We start from the raw sequence: 22568 nt of genomic DNA, 5'->3' as shown, positions 1-22568 counted from the left end.
CCAATGCATGTATTAGACATAGTACTCATGCATTTGTCCCATCCCTCAAATATTTCTGTAGACCATCTGGATTCTTGTTTGTCCAGTAGGGACTGGGAAGGTTTTCCTGCAGTTGCTGCTCCCGGACACCAGAACATGTAACTAGGCAGTAGTGTGGAGAGGAGGCAGAGGGTGACTGCCGGAGGTCAAGAGTCTTTCCCCACTTAACCTCAAATCATCAGCCTTTTCTGCAAACAAACATTTACATGCTCATACCAGGGTCTGCTCTTGATTTCTCCTAGTACTATGGTGCTCACTGGCTTTGTCAGGCTTCCAGTAGCCCTGGTAGTCCCTAACACCCTTGCTGGCCCTGCATCTGCTTTCTTTCTCCCTCTGGTTCTGCCAAGTGCAGCAGAGAGGCTTCTGACTGCACATACTTTTCACTGCTTATGAGTAGTTTGAGGGGAAAAAATGTGGTTATCCCTCACTTGTGTGAGAGAATGAATATGGTTGAAATTTAGCAGCTATTCCAGATAAATTGTACACGTGAGAGAAAACAGTCTAACTGGAGTAATCCCAAGTCTGTGTTACTCACAGGAATATGAGGCCTATATTTTTATCTTTCCTGATCTTGGTTTCCAAAACCCAGATCTAGCAGTTGTGCACATTCTTCCTCTTTTATGTTCGGGCGTTTCCTTTCCTTTCCTTTAGCACAAAGGGAAAATATTTAATTACAGAATCTTGCAGCAGATCTTTTTAACAGCACAATTAGTGAATTTAAAAATAAGGTAGAGAAAGGCCTTAAATGTCAACAAGTAATAGAGTTGAATGCATCAAGTACCCCAGCTCAGCAAGAAAATAGGAATCACTTTCAATACAATTTAAAATGATTCATCACATACTTTAGACTCCAGACAAGGCATCTGGAGGTTTCAAGAAGGTAACGCATGCTTTATAGCGATGCTAAAGTTTATCTATGGATATGCGCAAAGTAGCAAACGATAGAGGGTTATATTTGGAATAATACTTTGATATAGTATTATTATTATGGAATAATACTTGGATAAAGTAGTATTACATAGCTGCACTAACATTATGAACCTTGAGATTCAATCAAGAAATGCACTAGCAGTACTGTCTCTGATTACGTACTTCGTAAAGCTCGTGTTTACTACATAATATGATGTGTTATATAAGGCCAACATTGAATCATATGAACAGCTAAAATTATAGACTAATTGTTGAATGATAGCCTGTAAAGTTTCAAATAATTTACATCAATTATTTGTACAAGGAGAGAAGAGGAACACCTTAAAAGTAATTTTTGGCCCTCGTATACAGACTCGAGTAAATTTCAGGTATCCCTTTTCTTTAGTTTCCTTTACTTATTCTATACTGAATCCCATTTTTTCACATCTTTGTGGACCCTTTTTCTGCATGCATGTTGGACTAATTTCTGTTGGATTTATTTCCTTTTTGCCTATCAAAACAATAATTAAAACAAATGTTTGTTTCTGGAAAATTCAAATGCCCCAAAAGTCTGCAGCTGTAGCTGCAGTTGAGGGTCACACAGCTCAGGTCCGAAAGCAGGTGGCGATTCAGGGTCTTTGTCACCTTTGCACTCCCCTGTTCCTGCACAATGCGTATCCTTCAGGATAATTTAAAGCCCCCTGAGTGCCACTTGATCTTGCACCAGGGATTGTGAACAGCCTGAATTGGTCAATAGGTAGTTTTGGAAAAGCAGGTTTCAGGGTTGTCTGAGATATGGATTGTACATCAGGCGTAAGGAAGGGCTGGAGCTGCTTTATGATGCGGTCATATTGGAAGGTAAACTGTAACTTTAACCCTACCCTCTAGCTGAGAGCACCCTGTCCAAGTGATAGGCTTAAACCTTCCTCAAGGCAGAATCAGTGCTGCAGTTCATTCTGCTGTTAGACTGAATGACCTGATTACAGAACCCCTGTTCCCTAGCAGTGACTCTTAAGCAGATTGATCTGCATTTTGCCCCCTGCTATAGACTTCCTTTTGGACCAGTGAACAGTGTGAAATGCAGTGTTTGAGAACAGCTTGCTCTAAGCAAAGTATTATTTTTAATCCAGAGTAATAGAGCAGAGAGAGAGAATTACACAACAACAAAACTATAGCATGTACTATTTTATCCAAATCCCGGTCTTTCATTTCAAATTTAGGTAGCTCTACCTCTTGTCTCAGGTGAGGTTGCCACTTGGACAAGTTTTCCTGGGATTATCCTTTGTTTTTATTTATTTATTTACTTTTTTAAAAAGTAGTGTAGTTACTATGGGAAATTTTATAAGAATGTTCAGTGCACCCTGCCAGCTGTGCAGTTTTATGGGCCCAGGATCTTTCCAGATGTTGCAGTCGTTTGCACTTCTAAGGGTAACACTAGCCCCAGCTGCATGCACAATCGTCATATTGGAACCAAGTGAGATAGACTTCACTTCTGCAGCTCTTCACCTCTGTCTGACCCTGTCAGTCTTTTTGTTCCCTGAATTCATTATCCATTTCACAGTACGTTTGTTCTGAGCCATTGGAAGTTGGTCAATACAGTTTATCCCTCTCTCCAAGGTGGTCGAGGTAGACATTCAGCAATGGATTTAACGTCCTTTTGAGCATCATTAATTTAATTGGTCATCATCCGATATCTGTGTATGGGTGGACCCCCCAGCTGGAATTAGCCTTGAAAGTTCCATAAAACCGGTGCACCACACAATTGTCAAACGGTGACACATGCACTGTAATCCTACAGAAATAAGATGATCTCCCACATTCTTCAGTGTTAGGGCTGCATTGGGCTACCATTTAGTGGCTATCATGCTGCTCAGTATTGGTGCCAAAATTCCTTACTGGTGCTTCTGTGATTCTGTGATGATGATGCTCAAATGGACATTAAATCCACTGCTGAATGTCTACCTCAACCACGTTGGAGAGAGGGATAAACTGTGTTGACCAACTTCCAATGGCTCAGAACAAAGGTTACTGACATTTACAATATTTTTACAACTGTATCATGACAATTGTCCTGTAGAAGATTTTTACCTCCTCCACCTTGGCTGCATATTCATAGACATATACAGAATTCAGAGTCCGGCTGCTGGCAGCATGGTGCAAATGAGGGTTCAAGAAATTGCAAATGCCTGCTCATTGCATATTCACAGCAGAAAGCAAGCACTGTCAATGTGGTTCCACTGGCAAAATCCTTCTCTGTCGCCAGCCCCTTATCCCTTTAAAAAAAAGAAATCATGCAAATGAGCATCCATTTGCACCATGCTGCTGGCAGCCAGACTCTCTGAATTCTGGAATGAATATGTCTGTAACACAGTATATTTATATTATTTAGTATACCATATTCAAACTAAATGTACTGGTTCATAGCCTGTGGCCAGTTTGAATGCAAACTAAGGGTTCATGTTCAAGTAAAACAGGGGCAGAAGCTTCTGTGTAGCATTCCTGCAGTCACTGCTTTCTGGTATATGGGAAGTGGTGGTTGCACTCCCATCTTCTGCACATGGGACTTCAGCCTCTTTGGTTGCTAATGTGTGTGGTCCTATTGGTTATGTCCCAACAGTCAGGAAATCCATTCTCTGGCCCACCTTGGACAGCCTGCTAGTATTTCCACATGGTGGATGGCTGGGTGCCAAACCTGAGGCACTTTTCTTGCTGTGTAATGTCACCAGCAGCTTGGGATGTTGGAGCCATATGTATTCTTTTTGCTTCCTAATAGGTTCTCAGAAGTGTACAAAGGATCTGGGCTATATTACATATTGACATTTATAACAGTATTGTTTTATTTTATCCCCGTGGACCTTGTGTATATATATATATTTCAGACTGTGTGCTTGAAAGCCTGATGATGAGCATGTAGAGTGCACGGATTCAGCAACCATCTTTTGATGCTTCCATTCTCCACTTGAGAGACTATTAATTTCCGACCAATTCTATTCCCAGTGAAACCACTGGAAACTTTGCCATAAGTTATCAGGAACAGGCTCTTTCCATTGTGTCATCATAAAAAAAATGCTATTGAAACAGCAACAGAGTATAAAAGGAAATAAAACACGTCCAGAACTTGCTAGTGCAACGTTTAGGCCAGTTAATATTCCATAATCCCACTTGCTGAGCTATGTTTTGGTGCATGCTGCTACTGTACTGTCCCAGTGGTGCTCCATTGCTGCTTCTCCATTCTCTGGGTCTTGAGAAGCCTCCCTGCTTCTTGTGCCCTCAGTGAGGACATGCTGGTTGGACATGGATAATGCATCCTTATCGATAGTTTCAGAGGGGTAGCCATGTTAGTCTGTGGCTTCACAAGTAAGTACTGTAGCACCTTACACACTAACAAATGTATTAGAACAAAACAAAGCAGCAGAAATGTAACACGTTAAAGTCTAACAAAATGAGCTTTCCTGAGTAAAATCCACTTCTTCTGAATGGAGGTGAAAATAATAAAATTAGGTCTGGTGAAGCTGTCCTCAGTTTTCCAGTGAGTGGTAGCATGCGGGGATAATCCCTTGCTTGGGCTCCCCAAATCCTGACCTAGATTTTTACGGTGGAGTAGCATTAGTTCTACTACAGGATCACAAAGGAGAGAACAAGGTTTGCCCTCAGCACAGGTGTATATTGCCTCTTCTAATATTCAGAGAATGTTAAATATAGATCCTCTTCCTAACCATCTTTGTTTTTTACTCAAAATTGCTGTGTGTCTGGAATTTCTAGGAGACTTTTAAAAGAACCTTCTTCTTCCTGCTCACTGCAGACTCTGACTAGTGAGTGTGAAAGTAATGTTTATCTTCACATTAGTGAACCTACTGGATGACTATTTCTTAATATGTAAAATGTTTTTGCAGTTTTGAAAAGTGGAATGAATTGTAGTTATTCACATATTCATGAAAATTTTGCTCTCTTATGCAGCTTGTATATTCACTCTTCACACCCTTCCACCTTCATTCTTAGCTTTCAGTAGCTTCTAAACTTTGTGCTGAATGCTTTTTATTTCTGCACGGTAGTTACTCCAAAAGTCAAATATATATGTTATTGTTTGTAGGATGGAATGGGGAATCTGAGAGTCACCAAAAAAGGAATTCGACTTGAAGGCATATCTGAGTTTCTGCTTCCATTATATGTGAAAGAAATACATTCCCGAAAGGTAGGAGCTTGCCATCTTTTGGGTTTCTTTATAGATAATTCAGATTAATTTTTTCAGACTGAAAAATGTAGATGAAGGTTTCTGTGTCCTCCAAACTGGCATTCAGAGGCGGCTTGCTTTGAAGATACCTCAGAGAAAGCACTGTAGAGAACTGAAGGTCTTATAAGTGTCAAAAGATGAGATTCTGTCTAACAAGTGGACATTCACTTGTATCTGAAATTTTGTATTCCTGTGCTATGACTCAAAGTGCCATCATCCCTCATCTGTGAGAAAACAAAATATGTGCATTAATCTTCAGCAGAGGGAGCTCAGCATTGTGAATGGAAAATGGGATTTTTCTAATTGGCTGTGCACCCAACAATACAAGTTCTGCAAAATGCAATGACAAGAATGAACAGTTTTATATCTACTCAAGTAGCTCAACCTGAGTACCTTCCAGCATCAGCTAGTATTAATTTTTTATTATGTACAGGGAATTGCATGAAAGCTGGATAATGTACATTAGGATGGAGATTTTTCAAAGCAACCCATTTGTAAAATTGCTAAAAATGTAATTGTTTTATCACTTAATAGCAGGCCATTATAGGAAAAATAGTTAAATCAAGATACTATATATTCAAAAGTTCAATGTAGTTCATTTCAACTGATTCATGCTGGGTTGTAGCTCTTCTAGATATATTTAAAAAAAAAAAAACCCTTTCACTGCTTGAATTCTATTAAATCTCACTGGTATCCAAATGCTAAACTATGATCACAAAGTAATGTTAAAATGTACTTTAGTCAATGAAGTACAAAGAATTTTTATATGCAGAGTGCAAATTTTGTCAGGAATGAAATGCTATTAAAAACATCTTTATGCTAGTAAATCTTCCTCAGTAAAACCTTTCACCTCAATGGGTAGTGGAAACAATCATGTGTGAGAAAATGTATCGTGAGAGCTCTACAGGGTTACAATAAGCTTACAATTTAAATTTATAAGGGGTACCTTGATATTTTTCCTTCCTGATTATAATCTTAATGTAGTAGAGAGAGCCTGAGAAATGATGCCTGGTATTACAGGAATTTGTTATGAGGTTTGTGGCCTGAACTCGAGTAGTAGTGCGGCCCTGGTAATATAAAACAAACTTAGCAAAAGTCAGGCTGTGAGCAGAAGTCCAACTTTGCCTTCATGTATGCAAGCCCACAGAACTGGAAACAGGGCTAGCAGTGCAAGAACAGAGACATTCTTAAGAAGTGTAAGGCACTCATGCAAGCATATTCTAGAACAGTGGTACCAGAACACCCCATACCACGTGCGGTACAAACACACACTCTGAAGATGATAGGACAGACTGACATACCCCTCCCAACCCCCCAGTCTGAAAAAAAGTTAAGATTAGAAAGTCCATATGATGGATAGAGATGTTTTGTTTGGTTTAATGTGTAAACTAAAGTGGTGGTAACTAATGTCTTGTGGGTTATCCTGGGAAGGAGCAAGGCTAAGGGAGTAAATCCTGACAGAAAATCCGGAGGGGAGTCCTAAGGCGGTTCTGTGCCAACTTCTGGCATTGACCCGGCAACTCCTGCAGCTGAGCTGGTACCAGATGTAGAGGTTATCCTCTCCTTTGGAATATATCAGTGAAGCCGAGAGGGGAACACTGGCATCTGGGCAGCCCAGGGTTCCAAATAATTGCTGGAGTACCTCTCCAGGCATGAGCCTGGGCACCGCTTAACAGCATGATCCATAGTCTACGTAGACTGAAGGATGCCTACTACTACTACTGGTAACTAATCAGAGGTGCAATACAGAAGTTGTTTGTGTCGGGGTATAGAAAGGGATCTCAGAGGGAGTCTCTTTGGCCAGCCAAGGAAGGAATGGAATCCATCATTCACGGAGTTCTGTCCATTCTCATGGATTTATATGTGCTAGCGTATCTGTAACCATTGATCCAGGGAGCAAGGGCTGTGCTTTGTTGACAGTAAACCCAATAACTGCATTTGCTACTGAATGGGTCTGAGGTTACTGGGTTAATTAAATCCTGCCTGTAGCTGAAGCAGCACACATTGGGAACACACAAATGCAGCCAGCTTTGGACAACACTTGCTTTTTGAAGAATAGATGGTCAACCGCTCTGTCTCCTTGATCTGTATAACAAAATAAAAAAAAAAAAACTGATGAAGATTTAAAGAATGATGTTATGTTTTCTTTCCAACTAAAATATCATGTAACACTTTATCAATCTGTGTACGTCAAAATAGTCATTGTGTTTTATCACTTTATTAGATAATTATCTTTGACTTTTCTATTCACAATCGGTTTGTTCCCTTAAGACTTGCCTTTTGAAAAAAAATTCCTTATGAAAGTTTTGCTAAAAATAGAAAAAGATAATTAATGTAACATCTATAAACAAGCCTTCAGTAATTGGGTTAGCTGAGTATATTTAGAAATTCAAATATCATAGCTCTGATATGAATCATGATGCAACCAAAATTAAGCTTATATAAATTACTTCTATATATTTTATTAGACATCTCTACCAAGTATAGTCTCTTTAAGGTCACTTTCTGCCATCTAATACATGATAATATCTGCATCTCTGTGCCCTCAGATAATTTTTTTCCAAAGTTTCATTTTACAGAAAGGCACAAAGTCTCAATTTTTGTTCTAAAAGTTTGTGTGCATCTTTGTAACCCAATCTGATACACTAAATTACCATTAGCTTTTTCATTATTTCTGTAAGTAGCAAAGGAAATGCTTCATGTAACTCCAAGGCCTAATTTAGGAAATACAAGATTTGTCTTAAAAGCTCCAGATTGCTTAATGAACATTTTCAAATAAAGCTAAAAGATAACTTACATATTCCTAAAAGTATTCATGTCCCAACCCCGCCAGTAAAAACTTCCCAAATATAGTGCTCTTGAAGACTTTTGCATTCTCCAGATTGCACAATCGTAACTACACTGAGGAGAAACAGCTCCTCTCCAGAGGTCACAGAATGCCAGATTATGTATGCCAAAGCACTTCCTTCCCCCAGGTAATGTTTGTGATTCTGTCCATCCCGATTGCGGTGTGTAAGATTCATAAGAATTATATTATTGTATTTACTCAAAGACCTTGTTTCTGCAAAGCATTTCAGGAGGTGTGACTTTGCTCACACAAGTAGAATTGGGAAACGTGCAGCAAAGAAGAATAAAATGTATTAAGGATATGGAACAGCTTCCAAGGAATTGTGGTGAAAAGGACTGGGAATGTTCATCCTATTTTTTTTTCCTATAGAGAACATGAATAAGGAAGTGATATTTACTCCTTCATATAACTGAAGAATTATATGAAGAATTCAATTAAATTAGTAATGGGTAGGTTTAAGAGAGACATAGGGAAGTACTTCTCTATATGACAAGTGCTCATAGCGTGCAACTTGTTGCCAGGGGACTCTGGTAAGACCAAAATGTAACAGCCCAAAACACATGTAAATAAGTTCATGGGGAATAGGCCCATCAGATGCTATTAGACAAGAGAGTCAGGGACATAATCTCTTGTTCTGGATATCCATAAATCTCTGGCTAGCAGAAGCTGGGCCTGGACAGAAGGGTCCAGATCACTACCTAAGACCCAGTTCTATTCATTTTATCTGAAACATCTAGCACTAACAATAGTCAGAAGACAGGATAAAGAGCTGGATGAACCATAGATCTGACCCTGTATGGCATATGTTAAATTGCCCAAATTAAATCAGGGAGAGATGTCATGGCCACAATGAAATAAATCTGCATTCTACCATTAATTTCAGTGGGGCCAATACTGTTATGCACATGAGCAAAATTAAGCATTTGCTTAAGTTGTATGGAACACTGGAGCACAAACAAGACTACCAGTGTACTAGTGGGATGAGAGAAAGGCAAAATATATATTGGCTGGAGAAACGTAGGCCTGGGATGAAGTATTTGTAAAATAAAAGTAAAGGGGAGGAGGTTCTACCGTCACTGCTTGGCCTGGGTTTGGGGAACTCATTCCATCACAGAGCCTATTTTCTGTACCAAGACTTAACACTCCTTAGCACTGATACATAATGGAGACTGATCACAGTCCTAAGGATGTGCAAACCATCATGGGATGTACATATATGGATGGGAAGGGTAGAGGATTCTTCTGGAGCTATTCTAAAGTTGGAAATTCATGGTGGCTTTTTTTCCCAGGTTCTGCTACTGCTGAGAGGAGTATTTATGTCATATTCAGAACCAGCATACTTCATTGTATGGTCAAAGATACAGAAACTACTACCATTTGGAAGCAATACATTAGGGTGTATTTATTGAGGGCAGGAAGAGAGGATAACACCATTTAAACCTGTTGGCTATTAAACCTATTTTGGACTGTTGGCACTGAGTGGGCTAGAGAAACAGTCTTATTTACATTAGGATGGTTAACATGTGAGTCTCATATTCATTTTTTTTTCTGGTATGCGTAGTTTTTTTTTTTTTTAACAACAAGCGTGTGTTTACAGAATAAAGCACATCACAGTTGTGGGAACCTTAGTAAATTAATAAAATGAGAAATATAAACACACATTTCCTGTGTCTACACTACAAGAATAACTTCGAAGTTGCTTATGTCAAAGTACAACTTTGAAGTAACAGACTTCGAAATTCAGTGTCTACACCCACCCTACTTCGAAGTTAAACTTGAAAGTAGGGATCTACTCCATTCCCAGGAATGGAGTAAGGACATCGAAGTTGGGCTCCCTACGTCAAAGTTAACTTTGAAATCAGGGAAAATGTGCGTAGACTCTCTACTGGCTACTTTAAAGTTAGTTCCTGGTATAGATGCACCCATTCTAAAGTAGTAACTTCCTTATGTTCTTCACAAGACTGTCTTTTTTTGTATTAAGGTACACAAAAGAGTGTTGAAAATGATCCCAAATTTGAATTTCTTAATGTGTCCGATTATTGCTAATTGTTTCTGATATTTGAAAATTAAATTAAATGAGACTGAGGTAGTGCAAAATTTGTTATTGCCAGTTTTTCTGTACTTCCTCTTGATTAGCTTCCTGTTTAAATGAGAGAAAAAAAATCTTCTCCAGTAATTTCCAGATTCAGTAATATTCAGCTCCTTTAAACGAATTGTATCAAATTCAGGTAGCACAATTTGAAAAGAATACTGTCTTAAATGCTGAGTCACACCACAAATGTAACCAGATGAGTGGCATACATATGCTAGGTCCCACAGGGGAACTGTCACTTGCACTATAGATATATGCGTAAAATATGCTTTGCACATGCTAACAAAGAAAATACTTTTCAAAATAATAGTATTTTCACTTTGAAATTACATGCCTGGAATTCTGTAGGCAGAAATTATCATTTTACTTAAATTTTCCTTGTGATTTAATCCATAAGTGTAATAGTTAGCTTGAAAAAAATGGTGTGCATATTATCTCTTATTCTATTAGGAATATAAAACATTGAAACAGAAGGATGATAAAGCTGGAGAATGAGTTCTTCCTGGAGATAGTATAAACGCATGGTAAAATATTATGAATATATGCATTCTACAATAGAGAGTAAAAGATGTAACTGAATATGAGGAGTGTGGGGGCTTTTTGTTGCTGATGTTTTCCATAATACTGAAAATGGAATTCATGAAAGGTCTGATACACAAATATATTTTATTCCATTTGCAAATTTCCCATTAAAAGAAGTTAGAGTGAAATGTGGCTGGTTGATGTTAGCACTCGAGCTGAATCATTTGATAGGTCAAAAGATAATTTTGCACAACAGATGTGTTTTATCTGCGCAGAGGACATAGTCACTGGGGAGGTAATAAGGAGGCCTCTGGGGGACACTGTAAAGCAGTGGTTCACTATTTCTCTTTATCTAAGGCAAAATTGAGTTTGACAAAAGTGAGGGGGCTTCTAGTGATGGAAAGATTTCTGTTAATAATTACTCTGACCAAAACCCATTGCAGCGGATGTACTTGGTTTTTGTACAAATTCCAAATTCACAGCTCTATTTTGTAATTTATTTAATTCAGAAGTATCTATATAACAAGGTTCCATGATTATGCTTCCATATGTCACTCTGAAGCCTAAAATGACTACTAAGTCAGTGATGCAAACAGCCACAAGGATATACAAAAGCTCTTTTTATTTATAATGTCACTAAGTTCAATCACTGGGCTTCTGCTGTAACTGTTTAATATTAAAGTTCCTAGCCATTTGTGGGGGGTTTTTTTTTTTTTACTTCAGGTGTGGATGTTATTCATTCGAATACAAGCAGTTTAACAAAAATAAGTAAAATACAGCACACTAAGAAAGCTTAACCATAAAGCTGAAAATAGGAACTTAAAGGGGATGAAGGAATAAAATAAAGGTTCCAGTGCAGATTCCTATGGAATCTGACAAAACCTCATTCCAGTAAGGGCAACAGTGTTCTAATGCTCAGTCTTTTGAACATATATTTAAGCATTACAATTATAGAACCAGAATAGCTTAGGTTTGGAAGAGACATTAGGGTATCATCTAGTCTAACTCTCTGCTCAAACCAGAACCAACCCTACTAAAAAATTTTTAACTAGGGCTTTGTCAAGCGTGGCCTAAGGATGAAGAGTCCACTGCCAGTTTAGGCAACCTATTCTAGTGCTTCACCTCCCTCCTAGGCTATGTCTACACTAGCACAAATCTTCAAAATGGCCATTTGCATGGCCATTTCGAAGATTAGTAATGAGGCACTGAAATCCATATTCAGTGCCTCATTAGCATGCTGCTGGCCGTGGCTCTTTGAAATTGCCACGTTTCGCTGCTTCTTGGCTCATCCAGACAGGGTTCCTTTTCAAAAGGACCCCGGGAACTTCGAAATCCCCTTATTCCTATAAGCAGATAGGAATAAGGGGATTTACAAGTTGGTGGGGGCCCTTTTGAAAATGGCCTCCGTCTGGATGAGCCATGCGGCAGCGAAATGCAGCAATTTCAAAGAGCTGTAGCCAGCAGCATGCTAATGATATGCAGAATGTGCATTTGTGCCTCATTAGTAATCTTTGAAATGGCCATTTTGAAGATTTGTGGTAGTGTAAACGCAGCCCTAGTGAAATAGGTTTTTTCTAATATCCAACTTAAGTCTCCCGCACTGCAGATTTTAAACCATTGCTGCTTATTGTATCATCTGCCACAGTTGAAAATAGCTTGGCTCCATCCTCTTTGAAACCCCACTTCAGGAATTTGAAGGCTGCTGTGAAATCCCCTATGATTCTTCTGTTCTGAAGGCTAAATAAATCCATTTCCCTCAGCCTCTCTTTGTAAGTCAAGACTAGTCACCTAATCAATTTTTTGTTGCCCTCTGCTGGACTCTCTCCAATTTTTCCACATCCTTTCTGTAGCAGAAGGCCCAAAAACTGGAAGCAATATTCTAAACCTGGCTTCAGCAGTGCCAAATAAAAGGGGATAATCACATCCCTCAATCTGCTGGAAATGCTACTATTAATACAACCTCGTATGCTCTTAGCCTTATTGGCAACAAAGGCATACTGACTCATATCCAGGTTTTCATCTACTGTAATTCCCAACTCCTTTTCTGGACAACTGCTGCCTAACCAATCAGTCCCTAGACTGTAGCTGTGCATGGGATTCTTCCATCCTAAGGGGACAACAGAGCACTTGTCCTTGTTGAATCTCATCAGATTTCTTTCAGCACAATCCCCCAAATTGTCTAGATTCCCCCTGGGCCCTATTCCTATCCTTCAGCATATCTATTTCTCCCCCCAAATTAATGTAATCCATGAATTTACTGAGGGTATAATCCCTCTCATCATACAGAACATCAGTGAAGATGTTGAATAAAACCGGCCCGCAGGACCAACCTTTGGGGTACTCCAGTACCAGCTGCCAACTTGATGGCATTGAGCCTGATTATCTAACCAGCTTTCTATCTACCTTAGATTCATCCAGGCCATACTTTTTAAATTGCTTGGAAGAATTCCGTGGGAGACCATATCAAAAGCTGATTGTGGGAGATGCAGGACAAAGCTATGACAATGTAGCTAACAAGGCTGAAGCGCACAAAGGTGATAATCCAGTTCAGAAGTAAATCAGTACCCACCTCTTATCCCATATTAGCTGCACATTAACTGAATTTTGTTGGAGCAGTTGCTGTAGTAGTTGTTCCCCAATATGTTCTACAGATTGGAATTGTTCCAAGACGCTATATCCTTTTTTACTTTTATTCCAGTCCCTGGGTAGTTTTGAAATATCATTAGCATTATATCAAAATTCCAAAGTATGGCAAGATAATAAGCCTGGATAGAAGCAATCCATTCATTATGAAACTAGAATGAGAGGCTTGACACTTCAGAGGAAATCAAGGATTCACACAGTCTGACACCAGAAATTGATAGCTTTCCTGTGAACGTTTCAGAGTTTTCATTTCACATGCTGAAGATGTGATGTACTGTCTTATCAAAAAAATGTTAGCAAAAACTGGCCTACTCCATATCTTGATGACCCAGTGGCTTGTGGCTTACATGGTGTACTTCAGGAAGAATAGTGTTCAGATTTTATGACATGGGTGTAGGGTGCTGCATCCGTTAATCACAGTTTTAACATCTGTACCTCATACTATAAGGTTATACATCAATTGTCTGCATTGTAAATATCTGTCAGTTTGTAATCCTCCAAACAGGAAGGAAGCACTAACTAAAGTTGGCTGCTGGCTTCCTGCAGAAGGTGTTAGTCACACTTATCAAGAAGGTCCACTGAACCCAAATGGGTCTTTGAGAAACATTAAGGAAAAATACTTTAATTGTTCCCTGATATGTGCATATGCACCTATCCCATCAGCTTCATCTCAGGGGGAAGGTAAATAAAAGGTCTCGAGAGAAAGAAATTTGATCTTTGTTACTTGGACAATAAGAGGCAAAAATTACTAATCAAACGATCTCCAGATCTAGGACTATTTTAGCCCTAAAAGACACATACAGTTGGGTTATTATAGAAGCTTGTACCACCTTTTAGGACCTAAGCCTAACTTTGTGTGTATGTTTACCTGATTTAATCTTGTAACTAACTGTCTTTTTCTTAGTTAATACATTTTTAGCTAATTTATTATAGGGTTGGCTACAATTGTGATCTTTGGCCTGATATCTAAATTTCTATTGACCAGGAGTAAGTGACTGGCCCTTTGGAAAAGGGAATAACCTAGCTATTCTGGTGATTTTTGGCATCTGGGACCAGCTATGGCAAAAACAAGTTTGCCTAGGGAGAAGCGTATAGCAGAGCACGCAGTGTGACCAGTTCCTTAAGCTGGTTTTAAATGATTTTCTTGCTGTTAAATGGTTTTCTGTTCTCATCATTTGCATTCATATCATTGCACAGTTCAGCCGTTGAAATGCAAAGAACTTGGTGCAGTTAACTAATTTGAGACAATGCTTCGTTTCCTCAATTTAAATATCAGTTTGCTGAAGCTGTCAGTGTAGAGTTTTACTAGTTTTGAATATACTGCAAGTGTGATAGAAAACCCTTCCAGATTCCTTCATCTTGAGTAACTATTCACTATGTACCCATCTGATGTTGCCTGAAGCCCAAATTTGCACTCCTGTAATGCAGTCTCCCTGCTTGTCTTGGGGAGAGAGAGAGTCCATTATTTCATATGCTGTCTTTTCTGTTCAGCTAATAATGTGAGAAGACCTCCCTGTGTTCCCAAATGCGGTGTATTCTCTTGGAGCATTCTTTAGAAAACATCCTATACCACCATGAAAAGTTATTAGAAAGGCACAAAATCAAGAAACATGATAAAATGGAATATATAGCCACCGTGTTACTAAATTAATGCATTTTGCACTCACAGCTGAACACCTCATTAGGCTCAATCTATATTGTTTTCATTTTTAAACACCTAGTATGCTTTTAGAGGAGTTTGGGGAAATGTTTTTGATGCAAATGCAGGCTCATAGCAGAGCTGAACTAACTTAGATGTTCCACACAATATTTTCACTTGAGCCTTCTGTTCCTGCATGAAATGTGGAAGAAACTCGGTAGCTCACATGTGAGGCTGAGTTAGCAGAGGCTAGCATGCAATAGGCTACTTCTTCCACCCACCCAATTTGTATCATCCTCTTATGTTGAGCTTAAAAGAGGGGATAAGAAGATAAGATTAAGTCTTTGGAAAGCTAGATCAGAAACCGTGGGTATAAATGGCAAGGGGAGGCAATGCCTTCCTGGATCTTAATGCTTAGCCTCTCCCCTCTTCTTATCCATCTTCTGACCACTCCTGAAGGCTCCCACTAAAGGCAGTTGCCATTTGCAGATTGGCAGCTCTTGTCCAGAAGTGGATCTGTTAACTTAACTTAAAAGTGAAAAGCCTTCCAGCTTGCCAGATCTATTAACGTAAAAGTGAACTCGTGAAAGAGCCATTAAGTGGTAATGAAAACATTTAACAGGCATGTGTCAGCCCTGAATTCACTGATAAAACAGTTGTGCATGACTATGGCTACAGGACCTTAGTTAACTTTTTAAAATATTTCATTAGTTTGTGGCTAAAGATTATAAAAATCGCATCTTTAAAAAATCAGTGCATAGCTGAGTATTCAGTTTGAGTCTTAAATGAGTGGATCTTCAGACAGGTTTTTAAAAAATTTTTCAAAAGACAACACTTATCTAACCATCCCCCCACATTTTAATTTTAATTACTATAGTACAAAAACTTGATTTGAAATTCATCCTGTCCTTTCTGTCTGTTCCTGCTCTCTGTGTATGTCCACTGCACCCTTTTTGGAGAAAGCTCTTAAAGGGAGATATCTGGATTAATGAGTTTCCCTTATACTCCTGACTAGTTGACGAACCAGTTTTGAGAACGCTGCCCTGCCCTGCCCCCAATCAGTAAGTTACTAAAATATAAAATTCTTTAATACCTAAAATCTTTGGAAACATATTTAAGATAAGTGTGTTTGTGAAATATTATTACAGATCTTATGAACATCATGAAAAATAAATTAGTGTTTCCTTTTTCTAAAACCAGTGAACATTTCTATTAACGCAACACCACAGAGGCCGCATCTACACTGCTCCTCCCTTTCAAAGGGGCATGCAAACTCAGACAATCAAATGCAAATGAGGCATTGATTTGTGTAGTCAGTGACTCATTTGCACAGGGTTCTGGGAGTGCCGTTTTCAAAAGCCAAAACAGCCATGTGGACAGGATTACGTCGAAAGGAAGCCCCCCTTCCAAAAGTACCCTTCTATTTTTTTGTTCGATTCAATTGCTTAACTGGCTTCACAGACTCTAACAATATTACCATTTGTAAAAGAAGTGAGAGACTTTCGATGACTGTGACTGAGAGCTAAACACATCAAAAGAGTGCATACCAGTCACGTTGCTTCAGTAAATCCAAGAAATACATGATTCATTTATTGCTCCTAGATGTTATGAGGCTGTTTGGCTTCTTAATCATTACTTATCTTTTTGATGGTATTTGATTTACATTGTTTTTGTGCTTATATTACAGTAGCATGGTTGCTGAAATTGATTGCCCCAGGAAGATTTATTGCCCGGAGGGGATAAAAAGTATTTATTAAAACCAAACTAGAACTGAAAAAATATTGATTTGTTTTCAGACTGAGTTACCAAAAACTTCTTGTACTGTAATATTAGAATGATGATTGTTATTACCAGTTGTACCATACCTGCCTGGAAGATGTGTATAATTTGCGCAAATGTTCTGCAAGACTTATCTTTCTATGTAGTGGGCTTTCTTCTCGTGTATACGTGCCAGGCCAGATTCTCTGCTGTTTTCTTTCCACCCCAGACATGCCATTTGTGCTGAGGGGATCTAGGAATCTGGTGTGTTACAGCTATTTGAGATCTACAGGCAATGAGGATTTCTGTATGCTGGAGAACTGCCGAAAGGGGAGCAGACAGGGTCTAAGCTATGCTGTCTTCAGAAGCACAAAGAAATGCAGAAGCCACTCATGGTTTTCAGTGTAATGTACAATATCTATTTCCAGTGCTTTTTTTGTGCTGGTATTTGCCAGTACTCAGTCCCACACCTTGGTAGTCCCAGACACAGGGTTAGCTGGGGGAAGGGTAGGGAAGCAGGGGCTGGCTGAGCACCTGCTCCTCTTTTTTTTGGACAAAAAGTGCTATCTGTTTCTATGACTAAATTGTACCTTCTAGTGTGGTGTGATCAAATCTAAAGTGGTCCCCAGTCCCTAATGCTGAAATCTAATCCCCTGACTTGCCTTTACAATTATTTACCTATTCGTGAGAATAAAGTCATCATCGTAGAATAAAGAATTCCCTGTTTCACAGCTGCTTTTAAAATGATGGAGTCCCAAAGTACTGGAAGTCTGGCATCAGTGTATATCTGTGAACAGAACATGTTGTCGTCATAACCACAAGCTTTGCCAAGGGACCAGTCACTATTGTTTTTCCCTGACAGACTGCTGTTCCAGAATTCACCTGTTTTGCATTCTCCAATGTCACCTAAGATTCATGATGGTGTCCTTGGTGTGTTATCACTGAAACCTGTTTTGCATCATCATGGCTGTAAAACTATATTTTGGACACATTTTTGTTTTAAATCAGTCTGGCACTCCTTTTATATTTTTACTGATTTTACTGTTGATACAAGCAGCTGTCTAACTTTGAGACTGAAAATTCTGAACTATTACAACTCAGGTGTCTACTTCTAGATGATTACAGTGCCTCTGACTAATAATCAGTCATTTAAATCCATCCTCTTGTAGCTAGCCTAAATAGTTGGCCTTGGAATGGGGATGATTTCTGAGAATCTAGATGTGGGTGGTAGGGTAGAAAGGGAAAGTATTCAGGTGTAAATGATGAAGTGGCAGTAACCTCTTTAGCTGTACTGCAGTCTTGATTTTTGAATAGTCCTGGATCTATAAAGGGAAAGTGCTGGTTCAATAGCACAATTTATCAGCTCAGTAATGATCTTTTCATCCACCTTGGTCCTTCCTATAGCTCATGCAGAGTTGTACTACTTTTTAATTTAAGTATGAAGCTTCTTGGGGAAGGAGGGGATGATGACTTTTCTGAGGGCAGCTTGTATTAAATGAAATCTTCAGATCAAAAATGATTAAAATGAATTTCCAGTTATCATAGCTGAAAATATCAGTCTGGTAAGTTACCACTTACTTGTTTCAAGACTAGCTTTTATTGCCCAGGCTCAGAAAGTACGAATTTTGTTAGTAGCTTCTAATTATTGCTTCTCCTCTGAGAGTGCAGGTGAATGGAAGGCCTCTTTGCCACCATGTACTTGCCTCAGTACTGGACTTTTGTCCACATTTCATAAAAACATTAGTGTTAGTGTATGTAGTACTATTCTTTGGTTCAGCCATTGGCCTGAAAACTCCATTTGTGCCCTATAGTAAGCCGTCTTCAGTGGTACCAGTGTTTTAGTTTACAACTCTCTTGTTTGGTAAATCTAGATCCTTCATTTGCCTCATATGGGAGAAACCTTGATACAATCTATTTGCATAATTTTCCATGCAGTATTAAGTATCATTGTAGCAGGGGCTGTAGCAAATTTGGTTGTTTGAATTGTTGGCTAAAAGTTGGTTAATAGCTTTTGGTGCTTCCTATCCACATAACTCACTATGTAGCTCCTTCAATAAGTAATAAAACCCTAACTTTTATGTAGCACTTTTCATAAGTGCAAAGGTAAAGTAGGTTTGAGTGGGGGTGTCAATAAAACACTTTGATTATAATTAGTTGATTCATGGGACAGAAGAAAATAAAGCCATAGACAGAAACTGAACACAAATAGTTTCAACTTCTGTCTATATGGTGTTTGTTCAGCATAAAAAGATATTTATTTGAACTTTAAAAATATAAACAGTTAATGAATATATTTCTTCATTCTGTCATGCTAGCTTTATGTCCATACAATTCTGCCAAAGTTTATAGAATTAGGCTGGTATAGAACCTGTATATGGATCTGGCAGTGATGGGAGACTTCAACTGTCCAGACGCATGTTGGGAAGCTAACACAGTAAGGCACAGACTATCCAGAAAATACTTGGATAAAAGTATCGTATTGATGATTTTTTTTTATTTCAGAAGGTGGAAAAAGCTACTGGGGGGAAGCAGTTCTAGATTTCATTTTAACTAATAGGGAGGAGCTGGTTGAGAATTTGAAAGTGGAAGGCTGCTCGGGAGGAAGTGACCATGAAATCATAGAGTTCATGATTCTGAGAAATGGTGAAAGGCAGAACAGCAAAATAAAGACAATGGATTTCAGGAAGGCAGCTTTCAGTAAATGGAGAGAGCTGGTAGGTAAGGTCCCATGGGAAATAAGACTAAGAGGAAAAACAGCTGAGGTGAGTTGACAGTTTTTCAAAGACACGTTATTAAGGGCTCAAAAGCAAGCTATACTGCTGCATAGGGAAGGTAAAATGTATGGTTTAAAAAAAACAAACAAAAAAACAAAACCACTTTGGCTTAGCCAGGAGATCTTGCACGATCTCAAAATAAAAAAAAAGAGAAAGTTATATAAACAGTGGAAATCGGGAGATATTACCAAAGACGAATATAAGCAAACAATAGGTGTATGCAGGGGCAAGATTAGAAACGCACAGACACAAAATGAGTTAAAACTAGATAGAGACATAAAGAATAATAAGAAGGCATTCTATAAATATATTAGAAGCAAAAGAGAGACCATGGACAGTGTAGGCCCACTGCTCAGTTAGGAAGGAAAAACAGTATCAGGAAACTTGGAAATGGCAAAGTTGCTTAATGACTTATTTTTGTTTCGGTCTTCACCAAAGAGTCTGATGCAGAAATGACTAACACAGTGAATGCTAGTGGAAAGGAGGTAGGTTTTGAAGATGATAATAAAAAAATAACAAGTCAGAATTATTTAGAAAAATTAAATGTCACCAGGGCCTGAAGAAATGCATCCTTCAATACTCATGGAACTGATTGAAGGGGTATCGGGAACTTTTTAGCTTACAATATTTGAAAACTCCTGGAATATGGGAGAGATTCCAGAAGACTGGAAATATAGTGCCCATCTATAAAAAGGGAAAAAAGAACAGCCCAGGAAGCTACAGATCAGTCAGTGTAACTTCTGTGCCAGGAAAGATAATGGAGCAAGTAATTAAGGAACTCATCTGCAAACATCTGGAAGAAAATAAGGTGATAGCTAACATGCCAGAGCAATCTGATAGCTTTGTTTGACACGATAACAAGTCTTGTGGAAAAGGGAGAAGTGGTGGATGTGGTATACCTAGGCTTTAATAAGGTATTTGATATGATCTTGCATGATCTTCTTAACTATCTATCTTAGATGGGGCTACTATAAGATGAGTGCACAACTGGCTGGATAACCATTCTCAGAGAGTAGTTATTAATGGTTTGCAGTCATGCTGGAAGGGCACAACAAGTGGGATTCTGCCAGGGTCTGTTTTAGGACCGGTTCTATTCAATATCTTCAACAATGATTTAGACATTGGCATAGAGAGTATGGTTTTTACATTTGTAGATGATATGAAGCTGGAAGGGGTTGCAACTGCTCTGGAGGATAGTTTCAGAATTCAAAATGATCTGGGCAACCTGGAGAAAAGGTCTGAGGTAAACAGGGTGAAATTCAATGAGGACAAATGCAAAGTGAGCCACTTAGGAAGGATCCATTGGCTGCATACATACAGAACGGGAAGCAACTGTTTAGAAAGGAGTACTGCAGAAATGGATTTAGGTGGCATAGTGGACCACAGACTAAATATGGGTTAACAGTGTGATGCTGTTACAAAAAAAAGGAAACATGGCTCTGTGATGCATTAACAGAAGTGTTAAGAGCAAGGCATGAGAAGTCATTCTTCTGCTCTACTTAATACTGATTATGCCTCAATTGGAATATCGTGTCCAGTTCTAGGCACCACATTTCAAGAAAGATGTGGAGAAATTGGAGAAGGTCCAGAGAAGAGCAACAAGAGTGATTAAAGGTCTAGACAACATAAATTGAGGGAAGATTGAAAGAACTGGGCTTATTTAGTTTAGAAAAGAGAAGACGGGGAACATGATGGCGGTTTTCAAATACCTAAGAGTGGGTTACAAGGAGAAGGGAGAAAAAAAATTTCCTTGGCCTCTGAGAATAGGACAAGGAGAAATGGGCTTAAACTGCAGCAAGGGAGGTTTAGATTGGGCGTTTGGCATAACTTCCTAACTGTCCTCGTGGTTAAACATGGGAATAAATTGCCTAGGGAGGTTGTGGAATCTCCATCACTGGAGATATTTAAAAGCAAGTTAGATAGACATCTATCATGAATGGTCTGGTCCTGCCATGAGGGCAGTGGACAGGATTCTATGAGCTCTCATGGTCCCTTCCAGTTCTACTGTTCTATGATTATATGAAGTGAAGAATCAAGCTTCATGTTCCTGTTTCCTTGGGTTGATGCGACAAATGAAGCTTCTTAAAACTTTAGATCACACGCATGTACACTTCTCTTGAAAATTCATTTAGGTTTTTAAACTATGCATTCATAGTATAAAAGATCACATAAGAAGAAAATTAAACACTTTAAATATTCGACAAAGAATAGGTGATACAGTTTTGACCTTCCCTGCGTGGCTCGCTTGGCACCTGACTGGTCTTGAAGGAGGGAGTTTCAGACCAGCGGATGTCAGTGGTGATCTCTAGGCATTCTTTGGGGGTATGGGGAGGAGCAGCCTGTAGGCATCTGGGGTCCCATCTTGGTTGCTCCCCAGGCTGTGCTGTAGGCCCCAGCACTGGTCGTGCCACCAGCCCCAATTGTGCTCCTGGACCCAGCCTCTGGCTCTGATTGCACTGCTTCCCATGTCACTAGACCCATCCACACTCTCACCCATAGGTGCTAGTCCCAACTTTGCTCTAGGTCTCAGGCATCAGCCTCCTGGCCCCAACCAGGATCCAACTGTGGTGCCGGCCCTGACCTGAGTTGCCAGCCCCCTAGCCCCTGCTGTGCTCTTGGCCCTTGCTGCCAGCTCCCTGAATTGCCAGACTCCCAACTGCTGAGGTTCTCCGGTACAGCAACATCTATGGTCCTGCCAGACCATTGATGTTGCTGGGCAGGAGAGGTTCATTTGTGTCATTTTCCAGGTGAGTACTTGAAACACAACACAGAACTGAAACACGATTTATATATATTTTTTCTTTTTGTGATAGAAAAAGAAAAGGACTCTTTACTGTTTTGCACCCTCCATACATTGGATCTGTTGATCTCACTGGGATTTTTTTGGGAGAATCCTCTGTTAAAATTATAAATCACTATTTATTAACACATTAAAAATAATTTGCTTTTTCAAAAGTACTTACTGGACTTCAGAGAATTCAGTAGCCTAGGGAGAACATTTTAATTGTTTTCCTTTAAGTCCAGAAGATTGAGTTTCTGCTAGAGAAAGAAACTTACCCCAAAACTGTGGAACTAACAAGTGCATGTCAATTAGGGCAATTGATATTCAGAGA

General features: G+C 39.1%; 1 protein-coding gene across 6 annotated transcripts in view; it reads left to right on the top strand.

Moving 5' to 3' along the window:
* The window catches only part of SGCZ (sarcoglycan zeta), a 470824-nt gene that overhangs the window by 269444 nt on the left and 178812 nt on the right, over positions 1 to 22568 (top strand). For all 6 annotated transcript variants that reach the window (XR_012645368.1, XR_012645367.1, XR_012645369.1 and 3 more), the window contains one exon: positions 5039 to 5140. Coding sequence is in view for 2 of the 6 variants with exons in the window: in XM_074992835.1 (XP_074848936.1) it covers positions 5039 to 5140 (102 nt within the window). In the remaining 4 variants the exon portion in view is untranslated. The remainder of the gene's footprint in view (positions 1 to 5038; positions 5141 to 22568) is intronic.

The sequence above is a fragment of the Carettochelys insculpta genome, chromosome 4, assembly GCF_033958435.1.
Source record: "Carettochelys insculpta isolate YL-2023 chromosome 4, ASM3395843v1, whole genome shotgun sequence".
Classification (NCBI taxonomy): domain Eukaryota; kingdom Metazoa; phylum Chordata; order Testudines; family Carettochelyidae; genus Carettochelys; species Carettochelys insculpta.
The sequence above is the reverse complement of the archived record's forward strand: the minus strand, read 5'-3'. Positions and strand labels throughout refer to the sequence as shown.